General features: G+C 40.9%; 1 protein-coding gene across 1 annotated transcript in view; it reads right to left on the minus strand.

Annotated features, from left to right (window-relative positions):
• Positions 1-15378, minus strand: part of LOC126396256 (receptor-type tyrosine-protein phosphatase F-like) — a 706276-nt gene that overhangs the window by 85431 nt on the left and 605467 nt on the right. The window contains exon 23 of the mRNA XM_050054194.1: positions 9693-9715. Within this exon, the coding sequence (XP_049910151.1) occupies positions 9693-9715 (23 nt within the window). The remainder of the gene's footprint in view (positions 1-9692; positions 9716-15378) is intronic.

Here is a 15378-nt window from a genome sequence, read left to right on the forward strand (position 1 = left end):
ATAATGATAGCCAGTTAAAATTATCAGTCTATACGCTAAACTATTAATTTGGAGTTTTATTAATAATTAAATTAATGACAACAACCAAAATTAACAGTAACGCCTGAAGGATTTCGGAGTTCTTGACGCAGCAGAGGTTGACTATTCATTCACCCTTGTGCAACATTAAACAGACAGCAGGTATGATTCCANTAATTAAATTAATGACAACAACCAAAATTAACGGTAATGCCTGAAGGATTTCGGAGTTCTTCACGCAGCGGTTGACTATTCATTCACTCTTGTGCAACATTAAGCAGACAGCAGGTATGATTCCAAAGAATGATATTTATTCACAAATTAGCAAACTCAAACCAAAACACACAAATTCTAACTAACTATATACAAGCTTGGTGTGTACATGTGTGTGTGTGTGTGTGTGTGTGTGTGTGTGAGAGAGAGAAAGAAAAGAGAAAGAAAGACAAAGGCAGGTGTGGTGATCAAAGAGGCCGTTTGGCCTACAAAACAAAATGGCTGACAACAGAGAACTACCAAAATGGCCGAATCAAGGCTGGCTCCAAAGGGGGAGGTGTTCATCTGACTGTGTGGTCAGGACAAAGACAAAGGAAAAGAAGTGTGAACTTTGAAATGCCTGTTTGGGTGCAGCTCTCTTGAAAGCCTGTTTGTTAATGAGTCTATGTCAATGTGACATGTGTTGCAAACGGTCTAGATTAGTGCAGAGATTGTTTAGTTGCATGCAAGAATCTGTTTGTGAACAGTATTAGCAAACTAAACACTTAGCTTTGGCGAAGCCAACTAATCAATGACCTGACTGCAGACTATCACAACAATAACTCAGTAAACAGCATCAAATCACATACAACAAGTTAAACAGTCTTGCTTAGCCTGTAAAGCTGTGATAAGCTATGCCCAGTTGTTACATTACCGATCCTTGAATGGATGGAGGAAAGAGTCACTTGGTGCTGCTTTGTTAGCCAGCAGAAGAAGGCTGGGAAGGTGGTTCCAGGTGCAGTCTTTGTTGGGTCCTTTGTTCCAAAGGTTCTGATTCGAGGAAGCTGGTCGCTCAGGGTCCTTGCAGAGTTAGACGCTCGGTGCTAACTCACTTAGTTCCTTGTTGCTGGAAAGCTGGTTTGCAAACCTTGTGTTTGCCAGAGAGTCTGTGATCAGTTGCCCTCCCTTTAGTGGTTTGGGCTATGGAGCAGAGGTTCGGGCCTCTGCTGTCCAGGCCCAAACGGGAAGAGGTGTTAGCTGCTGAAGCAGCTGGAGTAAAAAGAGCCCTGCTCCACGGTTGGAGCAGAGAAGAGGAAGAAAGCTTGGAGGGAGCAGAACTTGTACCGATGCCTGTGACATCACAGAGTCACATGTTACTGTAAAAGGTCTTGTCCAATCAAGTTTTGGGACTTGAGTCTCACTGAGGTGTGAGGTGTGACCTCCTGTGGAGATGGGTGTCACTTAGCTCTCTTTGTTTGAAGACAAAGAGCATGCAGAGGAAAAAGTCTTGAAATCAGTGATGATTTTACCAAATGATAAATCATCTGTGGTCCTGTGAATCCCAACATTGTCCTGCCACCTTTCCCCCTGACGCCACCTGGTCCTGTTGAACAATAACATAGACCGGCTGAATATCATGCTGATGTAACATGCCGCCTCCGCGCGCCTGTTGCCAGACTCCCTCTGCACCTCTCCTCAAGCTCTGCATTGTGTTTTTTAGGGCTGACCCAAAAAATTTTAAGCTTTGAAGCTTCGTTCGATGGCACGGATTCGATTGTGGAAAAAAAAAAAAAAATTGAATATTCTGCCTTTTTTTCCTCCCTTTTTTGGGGGGACCTTGAACGCAACACTAACCCCATCTCCAGCAAGGATATAGAAAGCCCAACGTGCAATGAATGGAGACCTGAATGGAGATCCTGCTTGAACACAGACGACTAAATTCTTTCAACAATGTGACTCAAAATAATGATAAAATAGATTTTATTGATATAAAATAATATGCTGATGGTGACATTTTCCACCGGTCCGCTGCGCTCTGAGTCTGGTGTCAGTGACACATGCTGCTCTGAGTTGCGCATCTGTCTGCTTGCGCTGCAGTGCGTGCCGAGGGTTTAAATTTTTAGTGTTAAATCAAAAGTTAAACACAACTTATCAGCAACCAGAAGTGTTTTTTCATTTGTGAATATTTTTATCTTAATTCTAGGGTTGCAAGAAACTACCTTCGCCATAATTTTTAAGTTATTAACTTTTTTGGACTTTTCTTTCACTCAGCACCAAAAGCAGGGTTCTGGATTGTGGTCAACTTGGACCGCAGTTTTATTCTTCAAAGCAAACCCAGCAATTCCCTGCTGCTGGCATCTCATCCTCAAAAGTACAGCACGAGAGACAATTAACACACTCAACATGGCGTCCCAAAAACAAAAGCAAATCTTAAAGCTACTGCGTCATGCCAGGGACAAAAAGTGCAAAAAGCTAATTTTTTTTGTAAAATAGACAGCACAACAGTGCCTTCTACTGCCTTAAGTAGGTAGCTGCCTTACACTGTCTTGAAATGACCGCTTTTTTTGTTGGTGTCTGACACTGGAACTCACTGACCAAGCACCACTATTTGATGACTTTGGAGTGAGACAGGGTTGTGATTTCCATTTGGTATGATAATCAGTTAGAAGACTCTTGAAATGTCTCTTTAAATACATCATGGAAAACATCAAGTGTGGTAATGCAGTTTACAGATTGACTGAAGCCTGCACTGCATTACCTTTTGACAGTATGATACCTTAATCAAAAATGTATGCAGATTTTTAGTTCACTGTGATGGATTACACAACTCAAGCAAGTTTCAAGTCAATGGCTGTCTGGAATAGCAGAAAAATGCATTCAAATTTCTAAAACATTGTAGCATGGCATAAAAAATGGTTTCTGCCAACATGTTTACATGCTTTAATGCAAACATATGCATTAATCAACTACCCAGCCCACAATCTGACAACTTTATGCATTATAATAACACAACTGTCAGCACTGCATTCCTGTCTTTAAAGATACACCATGCAGGATTTTTCTAAAAAAAAAACAATGTATAGACTCATACAGAAGTAATTCCTCTCAATCATCACTTCTGACTCACTCCCAGTGTGTGGTTGTGTATTTTGTCTGCAGAGAGTCTGTCCTCTGCCTGGATTTTCTTATTTTCTTCTTATTTTTGTGTTTGGGACATTTATGGGCATGTACCCCCACAGCCCTCAGGTGAGGTCAGGCCTTAAAAAAAGGTATTGACCAGGTGCCAGACTGTAGGCAGCACCAAAAACATGTAAATACAGTGAGGCAAACACCAAACATGAGTGAATCTGTGGTTGGCTTTCACTTTCACTTTTGGGGGTGGGTGTGTTTACAAATAGTAACCAGATATCCTGCATAGTATACCTTCCACCTTTTTTTTAATTATGTCTAGCACAGTTGCCTGAAGAAAATGTTGGCATTGTACATTTTCTTCAAACCACAAATAAGATACATTTGCATGTTTCATATGTATCATATCAGTGTTTCTAAAGTGATGTAGTATATGAACTGACTTTGTTAATAGTGGGGCGGCATAGCTCAATATTTTTCTAGAATCGTTCAATTTTGTGATAAAAGCACCAAATTTGTCAGATGTCTTGACAAATATATTTCGAACAAATCTGGATATTGGGGCATCAGAAACCTGCCCCCTGGTGGCCAGAGCAATTGAATCCTACCTGCCCATGGACCTGTCCCGTTAATTGGATCCACTCCAAAATGTAATGGCTTCTAAGTTGGACCATGCTACATGCCTCCACCAAGTTTTGTGAAAATTGGTTGGACAGTTTTCACGTAATCCTTATCCAAAAAATGAATGGAAGAGAATGGGCGGCCATGTGTAGGCGGCCCGTGGATACGACCCCTGAGTTGGATCAACACCAAAATTTAATGAATTCTAAGTTGGCATGTGTTACATCTCTCCACCGAATTTTGTGAAAATTGGTCAGGCAGTTTTTGTATAATTCTGCTAACAAACTAATAAATTGGCCAGCATAGCTAAAAAATTGTTCATTTTTGTGATGAAAGCGCCAAATTTGGTACATTTATAGCTTATTATACTGGAAAAGAACACTTTGGTCACCCCCCAAGCTGCTGTTACCATGTTTTCAGCACCACAAATATAATTTAGAGACCAGTTAAAGTGAACAGCACCACAAATATAATTTAGAGACCAGTTAAAGTGAAAAATATGTTTAATTCGGAACAGGCAAGAGCTTTCGCTATCTTGCAGCCCACCAAATGTTTAATTCGGAACAGGCAAGAGCTTTCGCTATCTTGCAGCCCACCAAATGGCTGTATGTCTTGGACCAGAGATGTCATGTGCCCTTCCAACGTTCCATGCTTTGACAGGCTGTGACACCGTATCCAGCTTTGCTGGACATGGAAAGAAGGCAGAATGATCAACATGGAAGTCGCTGCCAGAACTGACAGATGCACTACTGACGGTGGCAAGTGGACCAAAGGAGATCCCAGATGATGCAATGAGCATTATTGAGAGGTTTGTCATACTTCTCTTTGACAGAACCAGCACCTGCACCAAGGTAGATGACGCAAGAAGGAAGCTCTTTCCACGGAAAAACTCAGTACAGCAGTGAAGTACAGCACTGCTGTATTGAGTTTTTCCGTGGAAAGAGCTTCCAGCTAAGCTGGATACGGTGTCACAGCCTGACACATTGGAAGGGCACATGACATCTTCTCCGTCGTTAAATTTAATACCATGTCCTTCAGTAACAGAGGTTTCCGGTACCGACTTTAACCTCTCTCGAATTGATCATCTTGTTGATAGCGCCGTAGGCTCGCTGCGAACAACACTCGACTCCGTAGCACCTCTTAAAAAGAAGTTAACAAAGCAAAGAAAGTTTGCTCCTTGGTATAACTCCCAAACCCGTAAGTTAAAACAAATATCACGAAAATTTGAACAGAATTGGCGATTAACCAAACTGGAAGAATCTCGTTTAGTCTGGACAGACAGTCTTAAAATGTATAAGAGGGGCCTCCGCAATGCCAGAGCAAACTATGACTCATCTTTAATAGAAGAAAATAAGAACAACCCCAGGTTTCTTTTCAGCACTCTAGCCAGGCTGACTGAGAGTCACAGCTCTATTGAGCCTTGTATTCCTTTAGCCCTTAGCAGTAATGATTTTATGAGCTTTTTTAATGACAAAATTGCGTGTGCAGCCTGTTGCAGTCGCTCCTGCTTGTTTTCTCGGTTTTCTTACTTTTTTGCTTTAACAGCTNATTGAGCCTTGTATTCCTTTAGCCCTTAGCAGTAATGATTTTATGAGCTTTTTTAATGACAATTGACAATGACTATTAGAGGCAAAATTCATGACCTCCTGTCCTCAGATAGTACGTATCTGCCCTCAAACACAGCGACCTAATATATATTTAGATTGCTTCTCCCCAATTTCTCTTCAAGAATTGACTGCAGTGATTTCTTTATCTAAATCGTCAACGTGTCTCTTAGACCCCATCCCAACTAGGCTACTTAAGGAAGTCTTACCTTTAGTTAACACTCACTTATTAGACATCATCAATATATCTTTATTAACAGGCTATGTACCACAGTCTTTAAAGGTAGCTGTAATTAAACCTCTCCTAAAAAAGCCCACCCTGGATCCAGAGGTGTTAGCCAACTATAGACCGATATCTAATCTTCCCTTTCTTTCAAAGATCCTTGAGAAAGTAGTCACAGACCAGCTGTGTGATTTTCTCCATGATAATAATTTATTTGAGGAATTTCAGTCAGGATTTAGAGTGCATCATAGCACTGAGACAGCACTAGTTAAAATTACAAATGACCTTCTGATTGCTTCAGACAAAGGACTCGTCTGTGTACTTGTTTTATTAGATCTTAGTGTGGCGTTTGACACAATTGACCATCAAATTCTGCTACAGAGACTGGAACACTTAATTGGCCTAAAAGGTTCTGCACTAAGCTGGTTTAAATCTTATTTATCCGATCGTTTACAGTTTGTTCATGTTCAGGATAAATCATCCTTACGTACTAAAGTTTGTTTTGGAGTTCCGCAAGGTATCTAAAAATAGCAATGGTATCAGTTTCATTACCGTCATTAAAAAAAATCTGCCGCGCATACAGGCCTATAGGAGCCTGATATAATGTTAGATATAATTTATTTAATACCTTAATAATGAGTGCTTGTCCAGCACCTATGTATGTGTTGAGTTTTCAATTTAATACTATTACAATTTAAAACTAATAGTTGGCTATAATGGTTCTCTTATAACTGCCCTTAACTGTTGTCGGTAGATGACATTTGATAAAGTTTTTGGATGTGACGTTGTCACGTGACATCTCGGACGTGAGAAAGACAAGAAAAGATAGCAAGCTGCGCATCAAGCGAGTTGGTCCCAAAAAAACACAACTTCACAACTTCTGCAAGCAGCAGCAGCAGCAGCAGGTCCAGTGGCCATCAGAGTGGAGGAAGGAGTAGCGCAAAACGAACCACTGAAAAACAGATGACTATGGGCCGTCTCCTTCAAAGAAGAGCCGATGCGGTGGCAGGTCTGGTCGGCACCATACAGGAGCGAGCAGGAGCAGAGATAACAGCCTGTTGTTGCGAGCCTGTTATTCAGGGAGACGAAGACCTCTTTCTCTGGTGGAAATGTGACGGAGCCAGGTGTTTTCCTCTGATGTTAAGGGTTGCCCGAAATTACCTGTGCCACAAGCTCTCAATCAGAGCGGGTGTTCAGCACCGCGGCCAAAGTTGTCAATTCACTACGTGCCCTGCTCCAGCTGGAAAAAGTAAACATGCTGGATTTTCTGGCGAAAAAACTTGAATAGTTTGTGTGAGCAATGATGCTGCTATAGTAAGTTTGTTTATATGTCATTTTCAATGAGGAGTAGCCTGTTCTGATGGACAAAACAGTTCAGACTCGGAGAAGGTAAACTTTTCAAATTAAAGGTAGGCTCTAAAAATAAACCAGCGAACACACAGTATTTCCCGTTGCGTTTTCAGGATAGGATTATATATGCCCATTTTCGGTTATGCCTTGTTATTTATTGTTCTGTTTTTCTTATTTGATAAGCCCTAGTACTGGATTTATGTTGATAGGCTCTAAAAAATAAACCATCGGACAGTATTTCCCGTTGCGGTCTGAGGATACGCTTTATAGCACACATTATCGTTACTGCCTTTGTTATTTATTGTTACTTTTTATGATTTGATAAGCCTATAAGTTTTGGATGCCATAGGGCTGTGTTTTAATTTAATTTATTTGTGTCGATTACTGTACTGGAAGTGGACTGTAGCCCACAGACAATCTGTTGTTATTTCATTCCATTTGGTTAACTGCTTCATTTGCGTGTTTGTTAATGAAAGTTGTTAATGTTATACATGTTTTCTTGTTATTTTTCAGTATTCTTAGGCCAATGTAATGTTTGCTATTCTGTTTCTGAACGGTATAGGCACAAGCCGACATTCTGGCGACTCCCCCTGAGCCCTTCAAAGTGATTTTTAATTAGTCACGGTATACCCCAGGAAAATGTGGGGAAGGGTTGACGGTAACAAAATTTGGATGCCGCCCAACTCTAGCTCAGACCAATCCTATTTACTCTATATATGCTTCCTTTAGGTAACATCATTAGAAATCACTCTGTAAATTTCCATTGTTATGTGGATGATACACAGTTGTATTTATCGATGAAGCCAGAAGAAAGTAATCAATTAACTAAACTTCATAATTGCCTAAAAGACATAAAAACCTGGATGAGCACCAATTTCCTTATGTTAGATTCAGACAAAACTGAAGTTATTGTTCTTGGCCCCATAGCCTTCAGCTATCAGGCTCCTCTCCTGTGGAATCATCTTCCTGTTGCGGTCCGGGAGGCAGACACCATCTCCACATTTAAGACTAGACTTAAGACTTTGATAAAGCTCTTATAGCTTTGATAAAGCTTATAGTTAGGGCCGGCTCAGGCTTACCTTGTACCAGCCCCTAGTTAGACTGACAGGCCTAGTCTGCCGGGGGATCTCCTATAATACACCAGGCACACACACACACTTTCTTTCTCTCTCTCTCTCTCTCTCCCTCTCTCTCATATGTCCTGCTACTACATCTTGCTAACTCAGCCGTACTGCATGTCACTAACTCAGCTTCTTTTCCAGAGCCTTTGTGCTCCACTGTCTCGCAGGTTAACTTATATCACAGCGGTGCCTGGATAGTGTGACGTGTGTGATTGTGCTGCTGCCGTGGTCCTGCCAGATGCCTCCTGCTGCTGCTGTTATCATTAGTCATACCTCTACTGTTATTATATACATATGATTATTGTCTATTAATATCTGATAGGTATACTATCAGATATTAATATATACTTTCAACATATTGTACCACAATAGCCAGAATTATAACTATAATATTATTACTTCCATTAATGTTAATGTTGTTGTAAGCTACTGTCATTACCGTCTGTCCTGCATCTCTCTCTGTCTCTGTCTCTCTCTCTGTCTCATTGTGTCATACGGATTACTGTTAATTTATTATGTTGATCTGTTCTGTACGACATCTATTGCACGTCTGTCCGTCCTGGAAGAGGGATCCCTCCTCAGTTGCTCTTCCTGAGGTTTCTACCGGTTTTTTTCCCCGTTAAAGGTGTTTTTTTTGGGAGTTTTTCCTTATCCGCTGCCAGGGTCCTAAGGACAGAGGGATGTCGTATGCTGTAAAGCCCTGTGAGGCAAATTGTGATTTGTGATATTGGGCTTTATAAATAAAATTGAAATTGAATTGAATTGAATTCATTAGTTTGTTAGCAGAATTATACACAAACTGCCTGACCGATTTTCACAAAATTCGGTGGAGGGATGTAACACATGCCAACTTAGAATACATTAAATTTTGGTGTTGATCCAACTCAAAGGGCGTGTCCACGGGCCGCCCACACGTGGCTGCCCATTCACTTCCATTCACTTCCATTCATTTTTTGGATGAGGATTACGTGAAAACTGTCCAACCAATTTTCACAAAAAGGATTACGTGAAAACTGTCCAACCAATTTTCACAAAACTTGGTGGAGGCATGTAGCATGGTCGAACTTAGAAGCCATAACATTTTGGAGTGGATCCAATTAATGGGACAGGTCCATGGGCAGGTAGGATTCAATTGCTCTGGCCACCAGGGGACGGGTTTCTGATGCCCCAGTATCCAGATTTGTTTGAAATATATTTGTCAAGACATCTGACAAATGTGGTGCTTTTATCACAAAATTGAACGATTCTAGAAAAATATTGAGCTATGCCGCCCCACTATTAACAAAGTCAGTTCATATACTACATCACTTTAGAAACACTGATATGATACATATGAAACATGCAAATGTATCTTATTTGTGGTTTGAAGAAAATGTACAATGCCAACATTTTCTTCAGGCAACTGTGCTAGACATAATTAAAAAAAAGGTGGAAGGTATACTATGCAGGATATCTGGTTACTATTTGTAAACACACCCACCCCCAAAAGTGAAAGTGAAAGCCAACCACAGATTCACTCATGTTTGGTGTTTGCCTCACTGTATTTACATGTTTTTGGTGCTGCCTACAGTCTGGCACCTGGTCAGTGAGTTCCAGTGTCAGACACCAACAAAAAAAGCGGTCATTTCAAGACAGTGTAAGGCAGCTACCTACTTAAGGCAGTAGAAGGCACTGTTGTGCTGTCTATTTTACAAAAATTTTTAGCTTTTTGCACTTTTTGTCCCTGGCATGATTTGTTCTAAATATATTTGTCAACACGTCTGCCAAATTTGGTGCTTTTATCACAAAAATGAACAATTTTATAGCTATGCCACCTCACTATAACAGGAGGTGGAGCGGTTGTTAAGGCACTTCTGCTTTTCAGCAGGGATTGTGTCCCTTCAACTAGGTATTTTAAGTCAAAACATGATCTTTTTCTAACCATAGCCAAGTGGATTTTGTGCTTAAACATAAACACACATTAACCACAGCATTGGTGAAACTTAAGATATCCACTAGATAGTGTGCAAATGTACCTGTGGTTTGCAAAAACACACAATACCATTTTTTTTTTTCTGGTTTACAGCAGGAAATGCGTCATGTATTGCGAAATTGGTTGGTCAGGCAATCAGGGACTGGAGCGAGTCCTTATGAGGAGTTGGGCATGAGATAGTTGAGTCACGAGCACAATGGCAGACGGACTAAGTTTGGAGACAAGTGAAAAACGGCCTAGCAAAAGAAAACAAGCTCGTCTGTCTGAGAAGGCAAAGAAGAGCAAAAAGGAGAGTGATAAAAGAAGAGGAAAAACAAGAGTAAAGCTCAGTCAGGCATTCAAGAGATGAAGGGAGCTCCGTGACCAAAGAGGCTTCAAAACCGATGTCCAGCTAGCTTTCTTTCTAATGGATCTGTAAGTAACACGGCTAAATGTTAGCTAGACGAGAGAGGACTGTACTGTACTGGCTGCTAGTTAATTCCTAGCTGGCCAGCATCACAAATTGCCGCAACCAGGGACCGGGTCGCGAGTGTTGGTCGGCTGACATCCTCGTTGCCATTCTACAGCAGCCCTTGGACAGTGATACCCCCCCTTCCTTCCTTCTGTTCTCTTCTCATGGAGGCAGCTATCGAAGGACATCGCCCTTACGCCCAGCTAAGTGAACACTTAACTTTGTTTCCTATTCAATTTGAGCTCCAACTGGCCGCATCGTTTCGTTACGCTACCGTTTATTCTAGAATCGGGACTGTTTACATGTGCATATTGGTATAATTCCACTGTGTCTACTGTTGCCTGTACTGATACTGTACATATTGGTATAATTTACTGTGAGTTGTTTGTACTGGTACTGTGTGTTCTGGTATAATTATTTGCATTACTATTTGTTTTTTCTTCAGATAAATCTGATAATTGTTGCTCAGTCTCTTTACTCATTTATTACCTCCGCCAAGGAGGTTATGTTTTCGCCGGTGTTGGTCTGTTTGTCTGCAAAATACCTTGAAAAGTTCTGAACCGATTTTGATGAAATTTTCAGGAAAGGTTGATAATGGGACAAGGAACAGATGATAAAATTTTGGTGGTGATCGGTTGAAGCGAAGTGGATAAAATAATAAAATGGCGGGAAATCCGAGCTGCTTGGCGGAGGTTTGCGTTCTCCGAGTGCTCTAGTTTAGTAGAGTGTCCATACACCTTCTCATTCTACATACATAGAGGTATACCGGTGGCTTTAAAGTCTACATTTTATTGATTATCTCTGATCCCCACGGCCAATTCGGTCATTGCGACAGTGCGACGAAAAACCAATGACGCTAGGTGGCGCCAAGCTAAAAAAAAAACGAATCCTATCTGTTGCCTCTTTAAATGTGCATTCTGTTACTATTACTTCATATGGAAATTATAGTATATTGTATTTTGCTTTTAATTAAACATTTTTACAAAAACTTTTTAAAGAATACCAAAATCCCCACCACAAAAAACAGTTAAAGTCAAATAAGTTTCTAATTGGTATTTATTTGGTACTAACCATAACTGTCAAATAACTGTGTGAAGTAAAGTATTTCCCTTAACTGTGGTGGAATAAAGAAGCATAAAAAGGAAATACTCAAGCACGGTAAGGCATCTTCAACAGTTCACGGTTTTGACTTCACAGAATAAGTAAAGCCAATATGACCTGTTTGTTTGTTTTGAGAAATCTGGAAGTTTTCGGGGCTTCAAGGCCTTTACAAGAACAGGAACACAGGTTGGCAGCCAAATGAGTTGATTAATTTCTGCTGGTGTAAACAACATCTGCCAGATTCCCTCCCACTGCTACCTTATCTTAATTCCACCCATGTTTGTGTAGGTAGAAAGTTAAGCTGGATGGATGGATGGATCAACAAAACATCTGGCTCAAACATGAGAGACTGCTGTTTGCTTTCAACCAACAGTCAGTGCTTTAATTTTAAAGCATGACCATGATCGTCCCTTAAAGCTGGGGTGTGCAATTTTCTGGAAAAGGCAAAAAATGGCAGAATTAGAAAAGAACACACCCTCCTCTTGCAGCTCTCCCCTCTGCAATCTCAGTCCTAAGCTTCTCCCACCAAACAAACACAAGAATATTAACACACTTCATCCCACATCCAGTGTTTTCTATACACTGTAAACCCCAATCCAGCCATGACACAAAATTTCTATGTTAAGTCTACACAAATGCCCTGGATTTTCTAAATGACATAAAAACTTTATGTTAAAAACACATCCCTTGTGAGCTTGATATATATATATTTTTATGTTAAGTCAACTATTTTTAAGTTTTGAGTTAATTTTACTTAAATTTATAAAGCTGATCCTCCTAATTAGTTTAAGGGCCAATGAACAAGACTATCATTGTGCACTTCACATACTGTGGCATGTGAGACAATGTGTGTGAAGAAAACTGTGTTTAAATGTGTTCTAAATCACTCATGTTACCCATTACGCAGTAATTAATGTTTATGTATTTCACAATGGTTCTAATGGGTTTCAATTAATGTTGTGGTAAAAGACATTTTGCACCATGCACTAAGTCCTACACACAGTTAGTGGCCTCCCTCCTGTGTGGATATAAGAGTGTCTAACAGAAAGGTTGTGCTGAGATGAAATAAAGAGCACTTTCTGGTTCAGAATACATCTCGTAGCCTTATTCTAGCAATTGAAACACCTAAGCTTTTCCCCAATATATTCTTATAATTCAATAAAATGAACCAAAAATATTGTAAAATGTGTATTTAATGTTTTTATGTTCATGTAACATAGAATTAAATGCTCAAACAACATCAAGTTATGTTAAACTGACATAAAATTCCTGTGAGACAAGAGTCATGCGACACATTTATTTTGTGTCTCATGTACTGGAAACTTTTATGTTCCTAAGTGCAAAATGTTTGTGAGCAAATTTGAAGTTGAGTGAGCAAATTGGGGTTAACAGTGATTTACTGAATCTTATTTCATTGTAGAGCTCTCTCTTACCCCTTTTACACCGACATGGAACCAGTTTTGTTCTGGTTCTTGTACCGGATTTTTAACAGTTGAGAGCCTTTTGCTAAAAAATAAATTGGTTCAGAACCTGGAAAGTTGTTTCTCAACCGAAACCAAAAACTAGCAGGTTTTCCTTGACCTGAAGTACAAACCATGATGACATCAGTGGGCATGTCATATTCTACAGGTTGGAAAGAGAGGATGGAGAAAGCAACAATGGAGGAGTCAAGTGGGAAAACATCAGAAAAAAATGAGCTTGCAGTGATCTCATTAATAGCTGGCCCATGGTTGTGTTTTGGGTAAAATTAAATAACTTTTGTTTTGTAATAAAACAAAAGTTCACAGGTAATCACCGAGATCTCATCTTGCTACTACTGTTTACCCCCATTGTACATTATACAAGCCCTCCGTTGATGAAACATCCTTGATTACAATGGTTCTGCTTAAAACTAGTGGAAACATAAGCCAGTTTGCTAGATAGCACCAAGGTTTCAAGAGTCCTGAATAGAACAGGTTCAAGAACCAAAGTTCATACGTTTATCAGACCACAAATGAAACAATTAATTAGCCACCAAACCACACATTTGCTCTGCCTCATTCCCCACCACTGTGGACTGATTTCCCAGGGGTAGAGTAGGGTTAGGGTAGGTCGGGTGGTGGCCTCCGAGAAGAACCTTCAGTCAGCAGCTGAAGCAGCTTAAATTTTGCGGTCACAGTGAGCTGGTGGCCAGCAGCAGTGCCAGATCTAACCTGTCTAACAGTAGCAACAGTGGAGGAGTTGGGGCTGTCTGGTCCCCCAACGCTGGCTGAGTTTAAGCTGCTGCATCTCCTGGTTGGGGGTCAGTTTCCGGAGCCATGACCCGCTGTCCTCCCAGAGAAGTGTTCTGTTGTAGCAGGGAGTCCGTCTTCCTATTTTGGGGTTGTTTTGCAGTCTAGGCAGTTGTTGCCAAAGCTGGAATAGCAACAGAAGGAGTATGCATGCATGTGCATCTGCATTTGTAGAACAGCTGACAGGAATGCTAGGGATGAGCGAATACACCACATCAGAGGGGTCTGTGTGTGGACTGCAAGGGAGGTGCGTATCCTGAAGGGGCAGAAACTTGAAGTGGGGGGCATAACTTGTAGTTGGCCAAATCACATATAACCACATGAGATGTGAAATGTGATGTTGTTGTGGGCGTAGACTACTGTTAGTGTTTTCCGAGGCACACTCACTGGTAAGTTGATTTAATGCCGGCATATTTTGACATTTTAACACAATAGCTGACCTCTAATGATTTTTTAATGTAGCCGGACTTTAGTTCATGTTTATTGTAAAATAATAGGTGCTGTGCGTAGATTCTAATCACATTTAATGTAAGCTACACTTCAGTAGCTAATGTTACCAGGGGCGTAAATATAGACAACGCAGGCAAGGTGGTTGCACTGGGGCCCGTGAGGTGAGGTAGCCTATAGAGAGAGTGGGCCCTCGAACAATATGTAGGGCAGAAAACACAGCCTTGTGAGTAATCTGATTGTCACCTTAGATATATGCCTGTGTTTAAAGAAGAAATTAATTTAAATTCTTCTGCATTAAGCACTTTTATTTTAATACTTTAATACATTTCCCTGACTGTACTTACATATTTTTACAAAAGTAATATGGACTTTCAATAGTAATAGTAGTTTTTTTACGGTGTGGTATTAGTACTTTTACTTAGGTAAAGGAAGGAGAACTTATTCTTTTAATGCCTGGTACACACTACACGATATCAGCCCGATTCTAGCCCGACGCAGCGACTTATGGTGTTGGCATGGATCATGAACAACGAGTGTTGTACACGATAATCCATCGTTTCATCTTGTGCAGTGCGTCATAGTTAACGACGTTCAAAGCCACGTCTGGGACACCTCACGACGTTCCAACAGAAATTCTAGCACGTTTGATTTTCTTTTTGTCTTTAAGTTTAAGTTTATTTACTTTATTAATCCCCTGAGGGGAAATTCAATGTTTTCACTCTTGCTTGTCAATTACACACAGGTCCAAAAGACACACACATGCACAAAGAGGACCTATACATGCACAAAATGGAGAGATGTCAGAGTGAGGGGGCTGCCCTTGGTGGGGCGCCCCGAGCGGTTGGGGGGTTCGGTGCCTTGCTCAAGGGCACCTCGGCAGTGCCCAGGTGGTGAACTGGCACCTCTCCAGCCACCAGTCCACGCTCCATTTTCTTTGGTCCGGACGGGGACTTGAACAGGCGACCCTCCGATTCCCAACCCAAGTCCCTATGGACTGAGCTACTGCCGCCCCCATTCATGACTTCTCCTGTCACAGCCGTCACTTTGACCAATAGGACAACAGAGCGATCTGTTGCCGTAAACAACTTTGTGACA

This window comes from Epinephelus moara, chromosome 10, assembly GCF_006386435.1.
Source record: "Epinephelus moara isolate mb chromosome 10, YSFRI_EMoa_1.0, whole genome shotgun sequence".
Classification (NCBI taxonomy): domain Eukaryota; kingdom Metazoa; phylum Chordata; class Actinopteri; order Perciformes; family Serranidae; genus Epinephelus; species Epinephelus moara.